Genomic DNA, 22964 nt, shown 5'->3' on the forward strand with positions numbered 1-22964 from the left:
ACGTTTCTTTTTCACAGATGCTTTGCAAATGGTTATAAACTGAAATGAGAGGGATTTCATGACTAAATAGTATCACCAAACACTTTATCTTATGCATCCACATTTTATTTTATTTTATTTTGTGTTACGCCTGTAAACAAAACATATTTGCTTAGAAAATGAATTGCAAGTGCAGCGTTAACCACGTGATGAGGTAGAAAACGGATTCAAGTCACTTGTGCAGGAGTAACACAGCTCTGCTTCCCCCTAGTGGTTCTCAGTGGCATTGCGTATGTTTTTGAGGATATCCGCTTTAAACATTTTATAAAACATCGCCACGTTCACTCAGGCCGGCGGCCCCCATCATCAGGACATAACGAGGAATGTGTTCACTGTGACGGGCCAGCCAGCGGCTCATCCAGCCCAGCGTGCAGGCACGAAACACCAGAAACCTGCAGATGAAACAGAAGAAACAAGCTGACAGATACCAGTCTACACTAAAGTCACCATGCAAGGCCCAGATAGTGAAAGCTTGGGATTCAGTATCTTGCACAGTATCTGAGATATTGATGTGGGAGCAGCTGGGATAAAACTGGCACATCTGTGATTATTGGACAACAGTTTCAGGCAGATAAACACAAAACAGGCCTTTCAGGAAACAGATTAAAGAAGTAAAAGTAGAGCGCAGATGGTTTCCTGGAGGCCTCACAACTTTAAGCTCAACAATTCTGGTTACACAACCAATTATTAGGTTTTGGGGGAATTAGCTTTTTCCTCTCCTTAATAAATGAAACCATCATTAAAAAAAATTAACGAGGCTTTACTCAGGCTAAGTTTGCATAATATTAACATTTATTTGATGTAACATATTCAAAAATGCTTCAAAATGCTTTTAAAAAGGTGCTTTATGATCTTTTCCCACCTCGCATAAAAAGATCATTTCTTCCTGCTAAAAAGAATTCCTGAACCACCTACGTTCCCACGTTGAGCCAGCTGGTGATGCTGTAGGCGAGAGAGGGCTGAGGGGCGGTGAGTTCAGTGCCTGGCTTGTTCCTCCGTCCTGAGAGGATGAGGAGCTGTCTGAGATGAAGGAAAACAGAGTTGATCTCTACCAGCAGAGACACCGCTGCAAAACCCAGATAGAGGCGGGACGTCACAGCCAAACCGAAGCATGAGATCACCTGAGAGAAATGTTAAAACAGCACATGCAAAGAGACAGCAATACAACACTTTATTTACACGTTAATCATGCAAAAATCACAAGTTTTAATCATGGAAAATGTGAATTAGCTAATTTCAGACCACCCAGAAATGAATGTCAGTAAGTGATATATAGAAACCTGCTGGACCATGATTATTAAAGGCTTTATAGCCTTTAATAATTATGAATTTTTATGAATGAATTTTTACACACCATCATTAGTATTTGGAGGATGAATTTCAGGTTGTCAAGCTCCACACGTCCCCTGAGATCAGCTGATCTGTGCCAGCACACACCAGCTGATGGCTCTGCTGATTGATCTCATAATTATCAGTTTTATATTGGCTGTTATTGATGCGTGCTGAGAGGCGACGCTGCTGCCCTCCCACTATTGAAAATAATACCGCAGGAAATAACAGAATGACAACAGAAGAGAGTTTAAAATGTTAATAAATCGCTGTAAATAAAGTTTGGTAAAAGAGTTATGTAACTAAACATTCTGTGAGATTTTTTTTTTTGCATGAATTTAATGAATTAAGTATCTGGATAAATTAAAAACAAGCCAAACTTGATGAAGGAGAATATACTGTTGGGTAACCTCAGGAATGTGGTGACCCACTCTGAGAAAACTGGACGCAAACATATAAAACTTGAACCTTGAACTTTGATCAGAAAGGCTTGTGCAGGATTAACTGTTCGCCACGTAAAAATAAATAACTCGTTGTGTCTTTGGATAAAGTAGAACCTGCATAGAGATACTTAGCAGCACAGTCAGGAGCAAACGCACCATGACACAACATGTGCTGCCTGAAAGCAGGTCTGCTGTATGCGCTGACAGTAAAATCACAGCATAGAGCAGCACGACTGAGGTTTCGCTCACTGACCTCGTCGTTATCACCCGGATATGGGATGAGTGCTATCACCAGACTGACTCAACTTTGTGCTTGTGTTCTTAGATTACACACTCAGGAGATGAAACAGTACTCAGATCCCGTATTTTAAATGGATGACAGAAATTAAGCTTATGTGAAAGTTCAATAAGGAAGATCTGTAATCACTCATCTGCCTGCTTTCCTGGCTCTTCGGCTGCTAGTCTGTTCATTTCATTACTGCCACTTTCCCCTGCTGTCAATCTCAATACTGACATCGTTATATTCTTCATTACTACTTTCTTCTTGCCTGGCTTCTTTGAGGCGATCAGCCTCCACTCTGCGTTGTTTAAATCTGTGATCTCTTTTCAGACTCATCTCTCATCTTCACTTCACTGAACTCAGGTTTCATCTTCACCCCCACCAGCATCTCAACTCCGCAGGGTCTTGTCCAAAAAATCCTATCAAATCCTATCCTGTGAATAGCTGCATCACTCTACCTCCATATTCAAAAATGTAAAAAACAAAACAAAAAGCAGCTCATTATGATCTCTTATGAGGTCATAATTTTCACTTACATTTGTAAGGACAAGAGAGAAGTATCTTAAGTATCTTATTAACTGAGATAGATGGATTATTATTCCCTGTTTTTGTGTAAAATAAACTGATGTGTTCCCGTTACAAAAAGTGTATGTTGGTTCATGTTTTCACACTGTGTTAGCAAAAACACACCCAAGCATTAGACCCACAAAGGTCATTACCAAAGAGTGGTGGAGGAGTAGCTCCCAGGACTGTTTGAAGGGCTGGTTCAAGGCCATGTCTAGGAAGTCGTGGATAAAATACCCTGGAGGAGAGGTAGAAATATGCGTGCAGGCTAATGTATTTAAACAATGCTAAAGTATTAAACTGCTATCAAGTTATTTTTTGAAATTCAATGTATACACATTTGCATGTGTGTGTGTGTGCGTGTGTTTGTGTGGGCATCACCTGTGGATAAAGACTGTGGGAGTGCAGGGAGCAAAAGGAGATCAGGTCCTCCATCATCTGAGGGTGACGGTAAAAGCTGCAGGGCGAGAGAGCCCACAGGAAGAGTGAATATCGCACGAGTAGAAAACAAACGTCCACACTACCCTGACTGCTGCGCGCCTCTACGAACCATAAAACAGCCCCCGCTCCTGTCAGGCAGCTGTGAGCTAACGACGTGCTGACATTCCTCCATTTCCAGGCTTTCCTCTGTGCCGGCTGCGGTGTTGGCAGGACTCTGATGACTGCATTGAGCAGTTTGAAAGAGCCGGCAGAGCCTCCAGTGAGAAGAAGTGTTGATTTCAAATCCATAACAATAGTTGAGCGGAGTTCACCTCACGCATGTCCAGTGCATACCTCAGTGGAAACACGCTTCATGAAAAGAGAGCATGAGACGCTTGTGTCACTGTGAGGTCACTGTTATATATCATATATTGTTTCTAGTCTCTGCCCTCTAACGCACATCACGCACACCAAGTGATAAACTCATAGCTGATAGTAAAGGGCCGTGGACACATAATGGTACGATTGCCTCTCAAGGACAACAACCCTGGCTTTCATAACTCACTTTCGCTTCATCTTTATGACATCTTTTCAGCAGTACTGTTAGGTCTGCTGAACAGTTCAGCAGCTCTACTAGCCCCACACACATATGTACACACACGCCAAGTTTTCCAACAACTGTGATCTCAACAATGTTAAAAAAAGAAACGTTTTGTGAAAGCCGAGTTGATGGCAAACTTGATGTTTGCACCGGATGTTCTTAATGAAATTCCTTGTGGCACATATGGGCGAAAATCTGATAGACGTGCAGCCTCATGTGTGAATGTGACCACAGTGCCTGACTTCAGTGTTTCTGCTTTAGAGTGAATTATAACCACCTGTGGTTGAGTAAGTGTTGCTTTGTCGCCCCTCCATTCAGCGTTCAGCCTCGTCAGCCTTTCTCTGTGCTGCCGTTGTAAAAAAACAAAAGAGCAGGGTCTCCTTTCTCTGCGACAATACGGCGGCTGAACATGAGCCGCCACAGTGCCCAAACTCTCCGCTCACTGCCTCACCGAAGACACTTTCCAGGGTGATTAGAGCCAAATCATCTACTTTTCACTGGACCAACTGGGATGCAGGTTGGGGATGGACTGGTTCCCTTGGAAATGGACTCCCATTGTTCATCTGCTGAGAGGAAAGCAAAGTGACGCAGGACTCAAATTGTTTCCACCTGAGCGTCTGAATAACCTTTAATGTCCCTGGGGTTCGCCTTGGTGTCTGCGAGCTCTTACAGCTGAATCACAGAGATGTCGACCAAGCCGTGTGAGTAGCCTCAGCAGAGTGGTGTCTGAAAGTAAACTGATGATCATTCATTTGATGACTCATTTATTTATTTATAATGTGTTTGGGCAGCCCGCGGAGAGCTCACGGACTCTGATTCAGAGAACCCATCAGAGGAGCTGACAGAGGTGGTTTGTCTGGAGTCAGACCTGCAGGATGGACAGTAAGGAAGGGATGGGGAACCTGCAAACATATGCCTTTGTGTTTTAACCACATAAACAGTTATTGCTATAAATTTTAAACTGGTCTCAGTGTGACATCTAAAACACTTGAATGATTTATAGCAGGGATGTCAAACAAAAGGGACAGGGACCAGAAACGGCCCGGCAAAGAGTCCAATCTATTTCGTTTTTGTTGTTGTTTTTTGTCCTCACAAAAATGGTTAATTTCTGTGAATAAACCCTTTTTTCTATTATTACTGGTCAGTCTGAGAAATTAGACTTTTTTTTTTGTTATTTTCCACATTTATTTCTTACAATTTAAGCTCAAAGAGTCTTGCTCAGAGATTTCTTTCTTTGCTAAAGCAACATTTCTTGGCCTCTCTTTTTCTTAAATTAAGACATCTCATAACCTTCTTTTCTTTGACAGAAAGGGGAATTTTCCTTGGGGCTGAGCTGTATGTACCTCACAGTGTAAAACGCATTTGACCACAAAACCCCCTTTATTTAGATTATTTAGACACTCTGTGGGGTCTAAATGACAGTGGGGGTCCCAGTAGATGAAAGCTCCGGAGTGAATATATGTCTGTGCCATCTGGTCAAAACTGTAGATCAGACAGTGAATACCAGCCTCATAAACACGAGCCAGAGACACTGGGGCTATTGAACCTGTCTAAAACCCAACAATACTACGACAGTTTTAGTGAAAATACTACCAGGAGGCCTTGTCATTGATTGTACCCCGTCAAAAACTCCCCAAGGTTGCAGTTTTATCAAAAAATACAGCCTCTGCGGGAACAGGGGAGGGGTAAGGCATCAACAAAGTGAGTACAGTTTATAAGGAGGATAACACGACCACCTTGTCTCTGGCTGAACTGAAGCTCTGGTTTTCAGACTTTTTCTGGCACACCACACTTCAGAATCAGCAAAAGGTTGATGGCCCACAGACTACAGTTTTCATCGGGCACTTTTTTTTTAAAATAAAAAAGCCCAAAGTATTCAAAAAATATTTATGCCCAAAATGGTAACTTTATGTAATTTGATTACATGTAAATTTTTGTGCATAATTTTGTTGTATAAATTCAATCTAAAACATTACATTTAATCTAATCTGGTCAACTAACTTACTTGATAGGTGTGCATTCAGTTTATACCCATTAATGATGAATTATTTTAATACATAAACCTTTGATTTTATACATTTCAGGTGCATTTTACTTAAAAAAATATTTTTTTCAGTCCAGATAAAGCCATCCCTGCAGACACGACGCTTCCACGGCTGGAGGAAAAGACCAAGTTGAAGTGTTAAACAAGCTTAGATGTACAAACAATGAAATTTATCTTATTCTAAAAAATTAAAAACCTCTCTCTCTGTGTGTGTGTGTGTGTGTGTGTGTGTGTCTGTTATCTCAGGATGATGGAAGTTGAAGTCGGACATCACGGTGTGCTGCTGACGCGCAGTGGGGGTAAATACAGCGCCATTGGGAACCAGTGTACACACTACGGCGCTCCACTTAGCAAAGGTATGAAGACAGGAAGTCTGAAGAGGAATTTCTGTGACATAGATGTATTTCAGTCTTGAGTCAAGTCTGGGTGCTTGTGTGGGCAGAAAAGTGTCATTTAAGGAAATTTATCTTGTCTGTGCACACTGTAAGGTATCAGACTGGTCTGAGCTTCATATGTGTTTCTTATGTTTTAATAATTTGTCTTCATCTTGTATTTTTCTTGTGCGCATCTTTGTGTGTTCAGGTTTTATTTCGGGGAACAGAGTGCGCTGCCCGTGGCACGGCTCCTGTTTCAATGTCCACACAGGCGATCTCGAGGAATACCCCGGCATCGACTGTCTACCTTGCCACAAAGTATGAACCGGAGAGACAGATTGATACAAAGCTTATGAGCACATTTGCTGTTGTTTAAATGTTTTTATTTTCTCTTTTGAAGGTCCATATTCAAAACAGCAAAGTGTATGTGTCCATAAATAAAAAGGTAAGTAGGTTACCTTTTCTGTTTTAGTAATATGAGGCCATTTTAATCTCCTGGTATCGATCTCTTCAGCGAGGAAAGAAGGCCATAACACAACTAATTCTGAAAACCTTTGTCACTGAACACAGCTCCCCGCTGCATTCATGAACACTAGTTAAAACCCAGCTACAGGAAAGAGAGGCTGAAATTATTGCCAGGGAGTAACTGTTGGAGGGAGAACCTGGATTTTTATGGTGGAGGCGATAAACACCAGTTGATGACCTGACTTCAACATAGCAGACTCCTGGTACTTCTGCAACCCAAATCTGTGACCCACTGAAACAGTTAGCACATTACAAAACTTAACAAAAGAGGACCTTTGCAGTTGAAAACACAGATTAATCAAAAATGGGGAGCATATTGCTTTAAAAACTAAAACAGTTGGGCCCCAAACACTTATCATTTTGTTGTTTTTAAAAAAAATAGGATGCTACAGAGTGGAATTTCCCTGCTTTTCTCAAGTGTGACGTGTCAATAAATTCATACTGAGCACATTTTCCCCTTAAAAATCATTAAAATATCAAGTTTTATCTTTTTAGTTCATCACTGACACAAACTCTTATGCTTTATTTTGATTCACATTTTTGTAAACTGGTTTGTAGCTGAAAGTTGCAGTGAACAAATGCACTGAAGGGCTGTCTCATGTGACTGGCTGATTTGATTTGAACCTAAGAAAGCAACCGTGAGTGTATTTTTAGGCAACTGAAATAATTTTCTGTTTGTAAATATCACTGTTGGTACCTACTGATGACCTGAACACGTGTTTGATCCATGATTCAGACTCTCAGGCAGGAGAAAAGGATAAAGCGTATGGGCACTGCAGTCCCAGGAGTTACTCACACTGTTCTGCTGCTGGGAGGAGGTGAGTGTGGACCAATATGTGTGTGTGGTTGTGTGGCTTCAATAGGGCACTTAACTGGCATCTTCCACCATGTCCTCTCAACAAATAAGTAAATGTAACAATTTTGCCTTGGGATTTGAGTAAATGTGTCAGGAAAATGAGCCGCTTCTCTGATCCTGCAAAAAAAGTATATGTATGCTGTACATGGATACGTGCAGGTATTAGACTGCGTTGCCTCTGATTTGCTTCCTTTGCGTGTGTGTGTGTGTTGTTTTGTGTAAGTGTAGGAGCCGCTTCACTCAGTTGTGCTGAGACGCTGCGGCAGGAAAACTTTGGTGGCAGGATCATCATGGTGACCAGAGAAGACCTCCTACCTTACGACAAAACACGTCTGAGCAAGGTTCAGCACAGCGAATAACTCGACACAAACACATGAAAGTCTCTATGAATTTTCTTCACTTCACTGGAGTTTCGCTGATTTCACAGGTGATGAACGTGGAGAGCGACAGCATCCTGATGAGGAGGATGGAGTTTTTCCATCAGTATGACATAGAGGTGTGGCTCAGGAAAGAAGTGAGTACTTCCTGTATGACAACATCCTGCATGTGCTTGCATCTGTGTTTTATCTCATAGACATTGTGACCTTGAGGTAAATCTTCATCCGGACAGCAACACATGTGGGAATGACTTGCTATCTATGTGATTGAGTCATGCTTTGAAACTGGTTGCTGATGTGTTTGCAGGCGCTTTCCGTGGACACAGACAAGAAGACGGTCACATTTGATGATGGTTCAGTCCAGAGCTACGACCAACTCCTCATTTCAACTGGCTGCAGGTACAGACAACCTCACAAATATGTGTACAAACACATACTTGGCTCCAGCACAAACACCTTCTCTGGCCTCAGGCAGGCATCAATTATTCCCCAACTAAAATATTATTGTTAGTGTCCTCTCAGTTTTATTATATATTTTTAAGTCTGCACATTTGATGGAAAAGTTTAAATAAGAAAAATATTATAATTCACTTTTACGATAAAACTAAGGAGACTTTATTAAGCTGAGTCTCAGAGTAACACCACCTTTTCTGAAAAAGCTGGGTTGCTGCATAAAAGGTACCTAAAACAGCATGCAGAGGTCGGCAAATCTCATAAACCCACAGTAGAAGATAGAAAACGCATCAAAAGTTTAAAACGAGAAAATTTACCGCTTTGAGATATAATTAGTCGTTTCAAAAAATCTGTGAAAGGATCATGGAGCATCCACTTTACTTTACAACAGAGTGAGTTGCTTCTGATCCCTGTCCTTTAGAGCAAAGGGTCTGGATGTTCCTGGCATGAACTTGGGGAATATCAAGATGTTGGAGACGCCAGAGGACGCCCGGCAAATCCACGCAGCCTGTACGGGCTCCGATGTTGTCCTCGTGGGAACCTCATTTGTTGGTACTGATTACTATGGTTTAGAGCTGGGCGATAGAACGATAACTATATGTATTGCGAAATAACTTTTTCTCGATAGAAAAGTTAAACTATTGTGATAGGCCTCATCTCTCTTGTCCTCTTAAAAAAAAAAAGAGGAACAGCCAATCCAAATTAACTAGCGCAGAGCCGAACCAATCACAGCCGCAGCGTCACGTCACGTGACTTGTTACGTACAGCACAAGTGCCAAGCCGCACATGTGTATTTGTTTTGGAAAGCAGCCAGCTGCCGTGCCGCCCGGGTAATGGAGGAAATGAGTGTGCTGACTAGAGAAAAATCAACCGAGAGCGTGACCGAAGGTTACCGAAGAGAAAACAGATGATGGTTCCAATGCAGGTGTTCTGGGAATCCATCCTACCTGACAAACCATCCTACCTGTTGTTTCTACGCATGCGCACAACACGAAATTCAGTGGCGTCCTACCTTTGTGAATATAAGCTAGAAGCATAATTTTACAGCTAGAATTCAGTGGCAAATCATCTTACCTTTGTTAATAAGAGCTAGAAACATACTCTGACGGGTATAAATACGTGTCAAACCATGCTACCTTTCTGAATGTGACCTACAAGCATACTTTAATGGGTAAAATGAAGTGGCAAACCATCCTGGCTTTATGAATGTGAGCTACAAGCATACTCTGATAGGCAAAGTTAAGTGGCAAACTGTCATACCTACTTACATTTGTGCTGGAATTACTATGACAGCAGAAATGTGCATAAACTACTTACGGTAGGACGTTTTGCCAAAGTAGGACGTTTTGTCAGAACACCGGAGAGATTGTTGTACGGAAGAGCCATAGAAGTTCCGTAGTGTGACGGTATTTCGGCTATTTCAAGTCTGACAAAAAACAGAGTAGCGCGCACTGTAAATTGTGCCGAAAGCAAGTCTGGAAATACAATAAACCGGTGCATGCTCAATCTCTGACTGGAAGCTCTAATTCGTCATTCGGCTTTTGTCAGACTAAAGTAACTGTTAAAACTGTTTGAAAAGCTCAGCTATACAACAAGGAGAGATTGAGAATTTCCTTTTAGTTCTCAGTTTATTTGATATTGACAAAAGTTAGTCAGTTTTGTCTGCTCTTCTGTAAAACAAACTAAGATTTATTTTTAGAATTAATATTTTGTTTCTAAGTGGAATTGACAATTTAGTCTGTTTCGTTTGTTCTATTTTGAAACTTAAACGCTTTAGCGGCTGCCTTTTGTGTAGTTTGCAATATTTGCCTTTATTTATCTGAAAAAGTCTCATGTTCCTTAAGTACATCTACCCTGTTGAACTTACTATGGGAAATAAATATTTAAATCAAAACAAGCTGCTGATTATTTCACATTTTACTTGTGAGCAACGGCACATTTAAATCTTACAAATATAGTTATTTGGCTTATATCGTGATATATATCGTTATCGCCTGAAATGAAAAAAACATATCGTGATATGAAAAAATCTTATATCGCCCAGCTCTACTATAGTTACTATGTGCACATTTGTATTGCCTGGATTTGTGTAGAAAACAAAGCTAGTGGAATTATATGCTTTAACTGTGAAAACTTCCTTTTTTCCTTTCTTCCCTATTTTTATATAGACCCAAAAGCCTACAAAAGAGAGGAAAATAAAAAATTTAGTTTACAGCATCAACATCTTTTAGCTTTATTTTTCTCTTTTTTTCTTTGTCTTTTTGTTCGCATCATATGTCAAATATTAAGTAAAATATATTATTCACACTGATATTCGCTCCAGCACCTACAATTACATGTTGCTTTCAGGCATGGAGGTGGCATCTTACTTGACAGACAAAGCCTCCAGTATCACAGTGATAGGCAGCAGTGAAATGCCGTACCAAAATACATTAGGTCCTGAAATCGGCAAACTCACCATGACGGTAAGAAAGATGAAGAGATTGAGATGTACGTGTTATTCCCTGACAGTAGTTCATCTCCAGCTTACCTGTTTGTTGTTCACTCTTGTTTCTGTAGATGCTGATTGAGAGAAATGTGAAATTCTACATGAATGATAGCGTGACAGAGATCCGAGGTGTGAATGGCAAGGTAAAGTGAGGAGATAAACTTCATTCCAGTGTCACGATTTGCACTGGCAGAACATGTGGATGGAGAAAGAGGACCCAAATGCAGACACTTGGAACAAAACTATAATATAACAAAAGGCGAGCCGTTTATTTGAGGTTGGGAAAAGGTACAAAACAAAAGGCAGATGCACACTAAGGAAAAACTAGCAGGAACTAAACTGGGGAAAACTAAATGCTAAGCACAAAAGACAAAGGACAAAACCTTGAACATGACAAAAACCTGGAAACATGGAGGCATGACGAGAACTCAACAGATGACCTGACAAGGAATCAATGAAAACACACAAAATGCACACTGGAGGTGATCAGGGGAAGTGGAAACACATGGGTGACAGCTGATTAGAATAAACATATTGATGCCACAGGGGAAGTGAAACTAAACACCAAACCTCTTCAAAATAAAACGAGAAACATAATGAGATGCAGACATGAAACGCATGAAGAGCGACGGAAACTTAAACAGAGGCATGAAGACACAAGGGAAATCTAATAAACAATGAACTATAACAGGGCATCATAGGCAAAAAAGAAATGAACTTAGATAAGCTAATGAACTTAAACATAAACCATAAACATCAAAATATATTAAGACTCAAAAGGCTGGGTCAAATGGCCCAGGATTGTGACGCCTAGTTTTAGATAAGAATATCAGCAGTTTTATCTTCAGTAATGAAAAAAAAAATACTAACACTGAGTTCTTCCTGTCACATTCTGTTTTATTCCTCAAGGTGAAGGAGGTTGTGCTGAAAAGTGGAAAAGTTATCCCAGCTGAAGTTTTGATTGTAGGTATTGGTAAGTGGAAACATATCAGAGTCTTTTATGAGTCTTTTATTAAGCAACACAGAATTCTTGAAAGCTTTTATAATCAGAATCAGAATCAGAATCAGAATACTTTATTAATCCCGAAGGAATATATGTATATATTCACTTAAATTACTGTTGCCAGCATATTGTAAATATGTCTGATGTTAATGTTAAATGACTTGTTGAAATTGTATACAAATAACTGAGTGAAATGACCTGATTAACTGCTCCTATTTTTCCTCCATTAGGCACCATGCCGAACTCAGAGTACCTAAAGGACAGTAAAATACAGATGACCTCAAAAAACTTTGTAAAGGTCGACAAGGTCAGCGGTTCACCCGATTATCTACAGCACATAAGCCTGACTTGTACTTTTTCCCCAAACTTGTGCTTTGGAACATTGATCATCAGTTCTCTGTGTGTATCCCTCCTGCAGTACATGCACACCAATGTCCCCGATGTCTTCTGTGGTGGTGATCTGGCCATGTTCCCACTGGCCATTGCTAAAAACAGGATGATTAACATTGGACACTGGCAGATGGCACAAGCACAGGGTGAAGCAGGAAACATATAGACTTAACTGGAAAGTTTCACAAAGAGACTTTGATGCACAAAATCAATGTTTGACATTTACCATGGGAAGCACAAAAGCTGTTAAAATGTCATCTATGGGAAGCGGGACTAAATTCACGAGAATTCTGGGTCAATTTATATTACTTAAAGCTCCAAAACTGACATCAACACTGTCAACCTTACCTTTGCTCTCTCCTTCAGGCTGGAGTGTTTACTAAGCATTCTGATGAATACAAACAATAACAAATTAAATATCAATTTGCATATATACATTTTAATTTGTATAATTTTTGCTATTGCTTAAAAATTTATGGTGCTATTGATTCATGGTCTCAAAAACTCATGTATAAAATATGATACACTGGGTGTTACAGGGTAAAATCCCATATATGTCATTTACATGTTAAACTTTTTTGTGTGTGTGTTAAGGGAGAATAGTAGCTCTGAACATGCTAAACAAAACAACTGAACTGAACTCAGTCCCTTTCTACTGGACTGTCCTTGTGGGTAAGACCATCCGATACACAGGTGGGTATACACACACACGTAAATATTTACTGGCACACAAAAAATCAGGTGTCTTATTATCATTATTCATGTGAAGTTATTACATCTTTCTTTTCAGTCTTTGCCATCCAAACTGTTTATTTTACTGCCTGAAAACACTGTAGATAAACCCTCTGTGATAGATTTCATATGTTTCTGCATGCCATTGTTGAATGTTTGCTTTGGCTGTGTGCAGGCTATGGGGAGGGATACACTGAGCTCGTGATAAAAGGACAGTTTGAGGACAGGAAGTTCCTCGCATTGTACATTAAGTAAGTTGTTGTTAAAACTGTATTCAACTGTGATTGAAAAAATGTAACCATTAAATAAATACCCAGATGTGTATGTTTGGAATGTTTTTTTCCCTGTAGGGATGAGGAGGTCATAGCAGCAGCTGGCCTGAACTTTGATCCAGCAGTGTCGGCAGTAGCTGAGAGACTTGCAACAGGAAAAGTCATCACAAAAGACGAGGCCCAGTATGTAAAATCGTTCAGTTTGTTTTACACTTTGTTTCTATATTCCCATCTTCTGATTATTTTAGTCAAACTGAATCTGAACAATATGACTCCAGAGAGACAATGTAGAGAGATTTATTTTTGTGAAAAATGAGCCATGTTTCTTACCTAGAGGTTGGTGGAGTCCAAAAAAAGATCTAACAGAGTTTCATTGTTTAAGTTAGACACCACAGGTGGTCAGGAACATGACTTCAAAGCTGTTTTGAGACATGATGTCCAGACATTGTTCGGATAATCAAGCCATTGCCTTGTTTCAAGCTGGCCTTTATTACACGTAGCATTCAAAAGAGATTCAGACAAGTTCTAACTAAACAAATACTTTTGTCTCTGGTGATGCCTGGGATCTGGGTAGAACATGAATGCTTCTCACATGGGCTCAATCAAACTTTTCATAGGCTTTGTAAAAATCTCAGATCACTAAAATTTGAAAACAGTTTTTCATGGCATCATTAGAGACGTCCCTGCATAGGTCAGTGTCTTTTTTGCCCATGATATCATCTTGTTTTGAAACCAAACATGATGAATGAGGTGCATTTCTGACTAAGAAATATGGAACACACTTGTTAGCTAGGAGCATCTTAATTTCAAAATACAGCATATCCTGTTTAACACTCAGAAAAAATGTTTCCTGAGACCCTGCTACTTCTAGCAGCAGTCACATCATCAATAAACAGATGATCTGGCAGCCATACATGCCCATGCCCTAACGCTGTCACCATGTTTCAAGTTAATCTTGGTTTCATCTGTCCAAACATTATATTAGAGCTGCATCTTCTCTTTGCATGTTTTCTGGTAAAGTCTGATCTGACCTGCTTGTTGCAAACGCACTGTGTTTCCATTCTTGAAGGCATCTCTTGATTGTTGACCATAACAATGATACCTCCTGAAGAGTATTCTTGACTTTTAAATGCTGAATGTTGTGAAGTTGCTTTACATAGCCTCCATCATCCTGCACTTACAGTTTTAAGAATGAGCTAGAATGGTCATTCAGCCACTCCTAATTTTTTTTGGTTTTTCAATCTAATGATGACTCACTCGCTCACTTGCTTTGGTATCTCTCTGGACCTCATATTGGGACTTCCAGGAAGACGTTGTTTCTGCTTAATTTCTGAATGAATAGCAAGAGAACAGACCTTCAAGGTCATATAAGCACCTGACAGTCATCTGTCCAATTAACTTTCTGAAAAAAAGGGAGCTTTGTATAAAAAAGGTTTTAAAAATGGATGTATCTATTGCAATACTTTTGTTAAACATCTTGAATTAAAGCTGAAAGTCAGCACATCGCATGGTGATTGATTTAAAATTCACCGTGCTGGTGAATGGAGGCAGAATTACACAAGATAAGTGGAAATCTACATAAAAGCATTTTTTGAAATATTTTTTCTCTCTCTGACAGATCAGACGACCTGAGCTGGCTGCAGCTGTCCTGATATTCAGCTCCTTACACTCGTCTGTCCAATGTTCGTTCCTCCGTATGTCTCTTCTTCAGCACGGCTCACAAAAAGGACCAGGGGGAGTTTGGAAATGTGGATTGAAACTTTTCAGTCGGAAGAGACAAACTTCACTTGCGGAGGGAAGGAGCACCAAACACAGTGAAAGCTGCAGTAACAGCTCAGCATCTAATACGGGCTGTGTGGAAGTGCATACCATGCATTCAGTGCTCATGTGAGGGGGAGTCCAAATGTCAACAACAGATACCTCAAAAAGATGCAGCTTATAGGTCTTCTTTTTTAAATCTAATTTTTTTGTCATTAATTTAACAGATTTTTTATTTTATTTCATGGATTTATGTCTCCAGGAGTGTTTCAGTAACAGTCCAGAGACATCGCTGTTTAAGATGCCTCAGTATGTTCTCTGCTGTTAGTATTTAAAGCTCACTTTTACTTGGATGGGGCAGCTGGAAAAACATAAGTGACCTTAATGCCCACTACATCCGCGTTCGTGGTCCGGTCAGTGAGTTGGGGGGGGGGGATTAGGAAAACAGAGGCAGCAGTGTTCAGCTCTTTGAAACAGAGATGCTGAAACAGGCAATGGTAACAAAATACACCAACAGCAAACAATAGGCCTGCAGCAAACAACGAACAAAAGCACTGCACAACAGAAATGCTGCGTTTCTCTCTCTCCCCCCGCCTCAATCGCTCTGCTGCTATCTTTAATTCACACCTCAGCTTTTACTGTTCGCTCTCAGCAGGATGCCTCAGTTCACCCAGGACCTTTCAGGGCCAGATCCAGTTAGTAGTACCAGTAGTGATATTTTAGGTGGTAGTAGGTGGTAATGGCTTTTTTTTCTCTCTGTACTAATGTTGCCTGTCAAAGATTTAGTTTTTTTTTTCTTTGCAAAGGGCAGGCTAAACAGTTTTTTTATTAGCATTTGAATTGAAACTTGTTGCTTGCCATTTTAATAAAATTGAAGCTCTTATCTTATGTAAGAGAAATAAAAATTGGCTAATTGTGCAAACCTAAATACAATGAAAATCAAGCTCTGGTGATGCAGGGGGAAAATGGCTAATTTTACAGAGAATTATGGATAGAGCAGGTGTATTTCATTGCACAGGAGATGACTGACTCCTGTGATATTCAAGTTACCTCATTTCTGTATGTACAATGCATTTACAGTATAATGCTGTAAATTCACAGGAACCCAGTCACTCTGTAACAACGAGTAATCTATGATATCCTCGGTATAAGAACATTATTAGATTTGTTTTCTTGAGGTGACAAGAAGAAGACACATTGATGAGCATCATCAGCCCTCTTGTTAGTAACAGCGTTGTTATCATTTCAAAGTGATTCTTGATGCCAAGAGTAAGAATAAAAGTGAAGTACTTGTCATTTAAACATTTTTGTCTTGTTTTCAACTTTGAATTAAAAAAAAACTCAGGCATATCAGTTTGGTCTCTGTTGTATTTAGTGACTCATGAGAACATATGATTCACTCAGAGAGGGACTGTTCTGACATCTATTGTCCACCAGTGGTAGTGTTCCTACACAGAGTGGACAGAAACAGGAAGTAATCTGTCCCACTTCATAAATGTACACCTATAATTACACTTAATTCTTTATGCGATTTGAAGGACATTTAAGATGTTGTATGTTACTGCATTTGCTCATCAAACATCTTAGAGACAGTAAAAGATCTATAGCACAAAGAGCCTTAAGCTGCATCCACACATGAAGTGATTTCGAGTTATGTGGTGACCAGAAACCTTTGAAAGCCAATGAAACTTGGTAGCAATTGCAGGTTTTAAGAAACTTTGGCCCACTAGACAACTATAGAACTATAGAAATGTATGTTTTTTGTATGCTAAACGTCTTCACATTGACACAAAGGGGAGTGTCTGGCCCACTTATGGCCAAATTGGTTTGTATGTGATGCAACATGCAAAATCAGTTTGACATCCTTTCATTAGAGGATTGACATATGATAGGGTGGTAAATACATTATAGGGTTACCTAGGCAACCACAACCTGGAACGTCTACTAGTAGCCAAACATCTGTGTCAAAGTGATGCTTTACAGACAAACTGCTTCCTGTGTGGACGGGGAGACATCATACTATAATTAGTTTATGCATATGTATGGATGTATGTTTGCATGTTCCCTATTTCCTCCTGGGGGAGTGGAGCCATCTTGATGAAACTTTGCATAAACATTGCTTAGGGAACTGCGAGTGCCAGCATCTATGCATATACAAACATTTTCCAAAAATCACATATACTGTTAAGAAAAAATTTAATGAACACTTTATATTTAGACTACAGCATCAAGTCAAACTTCTAGAATATTGATCTGTTCAATTAAGTAATTGAAGGGGTTGTTAATATGTTTTAGCTGCTTTGACGAAATTAACAGCAGGTGGGACAACAATGAGACAAGCCCCAAAACAAGAATGATTTTACAGGTGGAAGCCACTAACATTTTTTTCCCTTCTCATCTTTTCTGATTTTTTTTCAGTAGTTTGGCATTCGCATAGCTCATATATGTATGTATATTTGTATGATCTTTATCTGCTGCATGTAGCGTGGTGATTTTCTTGTCTGCATAATTGTGGCTATAAAGTTCAAATGTGATAAACAGACACCCACTGCCATTTATCAGTAAGGGATTTAGTGTTACACAGTTAACAGTTTAGAGGAGCAACAAAGAGAAATAATGAGTTCAGGACTTTGCACATTAAATTGTTGCTCCATCGTGTCACCGACAAGCTTTTTACTGTGTTTACTGTATTGTGCTTAGACTGACAGCAGAGCAGCGCTTTGTTACAGTCACATTGCCACCCCCTCTCTGCTGGACATCTTTCTTTGTGGTTCTCATGCTGTAATGGATCAGCCCCCCTTCACTTCACTGACAGATGTGAGTTGGGTTCATGTTATGTGATCCCGACCGGGTTTTTGCCCTGAAAGATCAACTCAACTTCTTAAGGTGTGCTCAGCAGGAGGCGTTCTTGTCGTGAAAGCTGTGGCATTGTGGTTATGTACTTTGAACCTAAGCATTTCTGTTGGGGCGTTTTAAAGGGTGTTCAGCTGCTCAGTTTCTCTTTGGTCCAGTGTCTTAACAGCACCCTAGGATCTTTACTTTGTGTCTCACACTGCATAAATCTATTTTAAACTGTGAACAAATAAATCCCGAGGCCACTAACAGCATAAGGCTCTCTTTTGCTTCTTTAATTCAGTGTCTGCTCAGCTGCAGTAATGACGCAGCCTCCTGCTGGTCACATTTAGCTGGAACCTTTTTCTCTTTAGGAAAAGTCTGTCTTAAGGCGTCCTGGGTTTCTTTTAACAGAGCCTCTCTGTGTGCAATGTACCGCTGCCGCCTGTTGGCCCTGTACTGCTCCAGTCTCTTTGCCTCAGCCTGGGGATCCTGCAGCACTCCCTCCCACCTCAGGCTGAGAGTCTGAGCTGGGAGAGAGTGCTGCGGGACATTGAGCACTGTCACGTATCCCTGAGCAGTATCTCCGTTTCCATCGCTTTTATGGTTCTCTGTCAGCGTGGCTGGAGAGTCCTTGCGGTGATTTTTCCTCTTTCGTTCTCGTTTCTTCTTAGTGGAGGCTCTGATCTTGGGAACCTGGTCTTGGGACTGACCCGGACTCTGAGGAGGCACAAGGGCCAGCGGCAAGATGTCAGGAGGCAAAGATACAGCCAGAAGTTTCTCTGTAGGGAAGCATTATAAACATGTAGGGAAACTAGCAAACAAAACTGAGGCTTCCTATTACTAATGACTTCCTATGGAGATTAAGGACTTTTGGCTTGGGTTACAGTAGAGAGCTATGATAGGTTAATGAGGAGGCACGGGGTCGATTCTCTAACGACCTATTCAAGTGATTTGAGGGATGAAACATGAGGGTCAGATGTTTTTCCATGCCTTTTCTTTTTTTTTCTCTCTGTAGCATGACCAATAATAAATCAATGCTGTGCTGTGAGAGTTTCAAGAGCTTTTTATTAGGTCACAGTTTATCATTTCAGAATGGTTTCTGTACTAGCTGGTAGCATGGACTCCATCAGAAACATACATTTCATGGTCTGCTTCTAATATCCTTTCAATAACAAAAAATGTGGCACTGTAATTTAATTTCCTCTCCTCTAACGTGCCCTCGAGGCACAAATCTAATTTTCAGTGCTTTTCAGCACGAGGACTTCATTTTTCTAGATTTTGAGGTTGTCTTTGATTCAGAGATAGGCAGGTAGATCCATCACATATTCTTTTCATAAACTTTCAGTGTAGTGATTTTACTAGTTAAGGGAAAACACATAATATTATATATGAATCAGAACTTGAGTTCCACTGATAAAAAAAAAGAGAATAAAATACCTGCATTTTCACAGTTGGAAACAATGCTTTTGTTTCTTTTCTTCTTTGTCTGCATACTGGTGTCTCAGTGCCGATGAGTAGGTCTGCTCACGCCAAACCAACTGATGAACAGGATAAAATTCTTCTTAGATTATTCTTCTTACTCACTGCAGGCAAGAAACCTCGATGGAAACAAGTAGCCTGTCAGCAGCTGCCCTTCAATCTTATTTATTTAAAACAAATACGTTTTCTACAAACGGGGGGAGATGGGCTAAGTACTGCGAGCTGCAGAGCTACCTTTTGTGCCTCACAATCACGCTACACCGCCAAGTTGCCAAGTGACGCCTCTCCATGGCAACAGGACACACCTTCCCAGAGAAGAATGTCTTCGGGTCTCGTCGACACGTCAAACGAAGTAAGCCGAATTCGAGCTGCACTGTTCGTCTTTGCTCTGTGATCCTGACCGTGCTGCCAGCTGCCAGTGAATCAATCACTTTGACAATGAAGACATTTTAGAAACAGAAGGATGAACCTCATAGACTTTATTTGTTTAGCTGTTTTTATCTGACGCATTAAGTTTGCTGTTGATTTGGGAACCACGAGAAAGTTGATGGGAATCACGGGAAATCATGAGAAAGTTGAAATTGAAAACAAGTCTTATTTTTGTCTTCTGGGGAATACAGTGACTTGCATGAAGCGCGAATAGGAAACCAGTGACAGACAGGTATTCTGTATTTGAAATCGGTACGTTACACACATCATGAATAATGTGATTGTTGCCCAGGGTTAAAGCAGTTGACCCCGACGTGATTTGAACACGCAACCTTCTGATCTGGAGTCAGACGCGCTACCGTTGCGCCACGAGGTCTGTACTGTGCAACGAACAGGTTAAAAAAAATAAAACACTGAAAGAGCTACGAGCCTCTGGGCAGTGACATAATCTTTAAAAAATAGTTTCTATTTTCAAAATCAAAAGAAAAAAACTTTGTCATTGTGATTATTTAAGTTTATAAAAAGCTGGAAAGTAAAAAAAAAGTGTTTTAATCATGTTTAAGGGACTGAATGCCATCTGTAAAACTTTCGTCCTTCACACTCCTGCATGGGGATTTCAAAGCACTTCCACTGCATGCTGTGTGGTATTTTCTAGGGAGTTTCCATCCTTTTCCTGTTCCACAGAGTCGTGATCACCACTGGTTCCTTGTACTGCACACACATCTGCCTTTTCCCGTAATTATTAAGTGTTACATGCACTTTAACCTTCCTATTAATTTCCAAGTAGCTAATTTTGGCCCCCGGGCGCTATGCTTGGTCTGCTCTTAAACGCTAAACGCAGCAGTGCTAAAAATAGACTCAGTGCTGGATTTCAAGCGGGTCTGTCCTGGTTCTGCATTTCCCCCACATATCTGTGATCTTCCAACAAGAACTACAGGAGGAAAAGGGACAAACCATCTGCTGAGTCACAGAGGACACGTAGCATTTATGCATGCAGTGGTGACAAAGTTCAGAGTGAGACGCGATAGAAAGGTTTTTAAAGTCCTCTTTTTCCAAACGACACTGTTGGAACTGTCAAAAATAAAAACACTTTTAAAAAAACAGGATTGCATAAATGAGCAAGCAAAACTGATAAATCATGGGCAAAACAACAAAAGAGATCAAGTTTCCACAGCTAAACACATGAAACACGTGAACCACCTTTGACCCAGAATATTACATTTTCCACTTCTAGGTCATGTGACTGTGTTACATTTCATGCGTTTTGACCCATGCCTCTGTCACGTCTTGCGCTGGTGTGCTTACACTCTGGCTGCGGTGGAGGAAGATGTGACTCGCGTGCTTCTCCATCTGGTGCAGACATAATTACACAAACAGATTTTTACATGCAGTAAGTGCACTGGCATCTGCTTGTGAGGCCACTGTCAACAACAGCTCAAGTGCTTTTACAAACATGACAAGTTAGATTTTTTTTGAAGGTGCATTAAATAAATCACAATCCTGTAACAGTAGGTGTTTTACAGATGAGAGTTCATTACTGGTATTCCCCCAGGCACTCTAGACATGTATAGCAGTTTTCAGAGAGCACTTAGATCATTTTATATGCTGAACAGGGTTATTCTGTGTTAAATATATATCTGGGCTGGATTTCTACCTAAAATAATTATTTATGGCATACTCAACACTGGGAGTGGCACAGTAGATTGGCTTTTCTTTGTTTCCAATGCTGATAGCATTTCCCAAAAAATATCTGAGTGGTAGGTCACTATGGTCTTGTAGGAACTCATGAAGAATTTGGGAATTTACAGGGGTCAAAATCATCTTAATACACCTTACTCATATTCTGTGGGAAACGCTGTTCTAAAAATATTCATGAAAAAGGAAGAAGACATTTGAAAGTGGCCTTGTGAGGATTTGCTGCGTGTCCTCAGTGTGTCAGGTGACAGTGAGGAAGCAGCTTTTCAAACTGCACCAACCTTAAAGCTGCAGAGTGACAAGCCCAGGTTCACGGGAGAGAGACAGAAAGAAGCAAGGACTGAGAAGCAGTCACTGCTGCGTGAGCGTCTGTGTGCGTCAGCACTGAGAGGGTAACTAATTCATCTCGACCTGCTGATGTCTCCGGAGGCCTCTTGCAGACTCGTATTAATAGAACAACAGCACAACTTTTGTGCAAATAGTTGTCTGTCAAAAGTGGAATCCTGCTTAATCAGCACTAACACTGAATTGTTCACATTTCGACGGGTCATGATTCCTGTTCTTCCAGAGAGTTAAACTGAGGCAGAAGTGTAGCATAGCTTTTAAATCTTTTTTTTCTCCAATATGAGAATAGTTCCTGCACAACAAGGTTTGTGGATTTATTGGGGTAATCGGGCTTCTGGAAAGAGACGCTGCTTTTAAATGTATTTTTGTTGCATTGAGCAGAACAAGGCATGTGCTCTCCGGTTCCACTATATCCAAGAGAAGACACAAAAACTGGGAATCTCAAACCAACAAAATCTGGGATCAACAGTCCTGCCAGTCAGGGGGGAAGAAAGGTTTTTAGGTAAACTGTAGCTTTAAAACTTTAAACTTATGGTAAGTGCTTATCAAATTATGCTTTTTATAAAAATGTGATAGCATTTCATAACACAGCCCATTAGGAATTAAATGGAATTTCACTGTATTTTGTTCTGAAATTACAGAGCAATGATATTTAACAGTATATTTTACATTACAATAAAAGGGTAGCAATTCAAGTTTTTACAGGAAAGAAAAAAAATAGTTAAACTATAGGTAATTTTAAGTCGTGCACAAGTTCTAGGTAATTTGGTGGAAAACCCAAACAACGTTTCTCCATCTGTAAATTTTGCATTATGACGTATTACCCGCTGCCAAGTATTCATAGGTAATTAGTAATTATATTGTTATTTCTAAAAGGGAATTACACCGTTAGTCACAGACCAGAAAAAAACTGCCTGAAGTTTCAATAACTGTCGTGTCGAGTGCAAAAAGAAATGTGATGATTTTGAGCATCAAATGTGAGGACTTCGTCATTTACTGTCCTAATTGGGTCTTTTTGTTTGTAATTAAACACATTAAACAATTAATTCATCATTGCACTATTTCCAATAACCTATTAGCTGCACTGTCATATGGAATCCGCCCACTCAACAAACAGTAGTAAATGCATAAGTAATGATAATCTAATGGAAAGCGTGTCGTGTAATACAGCATGTGTGACAGCATCTATATAGTACTTATGTGCGTGTTTTCTACTTTAGGCAGGGAAATAAA

The 22964-nt window shown here is 40.1% G+C and overlaps 2 protein-coding genes and 1 non-coding gene across 4 annotated transcripts; 1 reads left to right on the forward strand and 2 right to left on the reverse strand.

Annotated features, from left to right (window-relative positions):
- Nucleotides 1-100: 100 nt before the first annotated feature.
- On the reverse strand, nt 101-3384 carry LOC113030754 (TLC domain-containing protein 2-like). Its single transcript, XM_026182444.1, has 5 exons — nt 3206-3384; nt 3051-3112; nt 2811-2923; nt 955-1160; nt 101-431 (listed from the first exon to the last, which is right to left on the reverse strand). Exons 1-5 carry the CDS (start codon nt 3382-3384, stop codon nt 302-304), a joined length of 690 nt encoding a protein of 229 aa, XP_026038229.1. The 3' UTR covers nt 101-301.
- A 705-nt stretch (nt 3385-4089) lies between these two features.
- Nucleotides 4090-15715, forward strand: aifm5 (apoptosis inducing factor mitochondria associated 5). 2 transcript variants are annotated; one of them, XM_026183296.1, is made up of 19 exons: nt 4090-4377; nt 4468-4558; nt 5967-6076; nt 6303-6412; nt 6495-6539; nt 7356-7437; nt 7704-7816; nt 7903-7989; nt 8160-8251; nt 8727-8857; nt 10655-10770; nt 10865-10936; nt 11703-11766; nt 12027-12103; nt 12215-12332; nt 12781-12879; nt 13094-13169; nt 13269-13373; nt 14809-15715. In XM_026183296.1, the coding sequence occupies exons 1-19, from the start codon at nt 4362-4364 to the stop codon at nt 14840-14842; spliced, it is 1638 nt and encodes a 545-aa protein (XP_026039081.1). In that variant the 5' UTR covers nt 4090-4361; the 3' UTR covers nt 14843-15715. The 2 variants fall into 2 exon arrangements, with proteins under 2 accessions (XP_026039081.1, XP_026039083.1); XM_026183298.1 differs by having other exon boundaries at nt 8727-8815.
- Nucleotides 15716-19995: 4280 nt separating this feature from the next.
- On the reverse strand, nt 19996-20067 carry trnaw-cca (transfer RNA tryptophan (anticodon CCA)). The gene has a single exon. It is a non-coding gene; the product is annotated as a tRNA-Trp (tRNA).
- Nucleotides 20068-22964: the final 2897 nt, after the last annotated feature.

This window comes from Astatotilapia calliptera, chromosome 10, assembly GCF_900246225.1.
Source record: "Astatotilapia calliptera chromosome 10, fAstCal1.2, whole genome shotgun sequence".
In the NCBI taxonomy this organism is placed as follows: domain Eukaryota; kingdom Metazoa; phylum Chordata; class Actinopteri; order Cichliformes; family Cichlidae; genus Astatotilapia; species Astatotilapia calliptera.

What these genes read in the sequence shown, in the direction of transcription:
- LOC113030754 (XM_026182444.1), bottom strand. Translation starts at nt 3,384, where the DNA reads ATGGATTTGAAATCAACACTTCTTCTCACTGGAGGCTCTGCCGGCTCT. An exon ending in GGAGCGGGGGCTGTTTTATG is followed by an intron (nt 3,113 to 3,205) that starts GTTCGTAGAGGC and finishes CTCGCCCTGCAG; the next exon opens with CTTTTACCGTCACCCTCAGA. An exon ending in TTGCTCCCTGCACTCCCACA is followed by an intron (nt 2,924 to 3,050) that starts GTCTTTATCCAC and finishes TAAATACATTAG; the next exon opens with CCTGCACGCATATTTCTACC.
- aifm5 (XM_026183296.1), top strand. An exon ending in CTCATTTCAACTGGCTGCAG is followed by an intron (nt 8,252 to 8,726) that starts GTACAGACAACC and finishes CCTGTCCTTTAG; the next exon opens with AGCAAAGGGTCTGGATGTTC. An exon ending in TCGGCAAACTCACCATGACG is followed by an intron (nt 10,771 to 10,864) that starts GTAAGAAAGATG and finishes TTGTTTCTGTAG; the next exon opens with ATGCTGATTGAGAGAAATGT.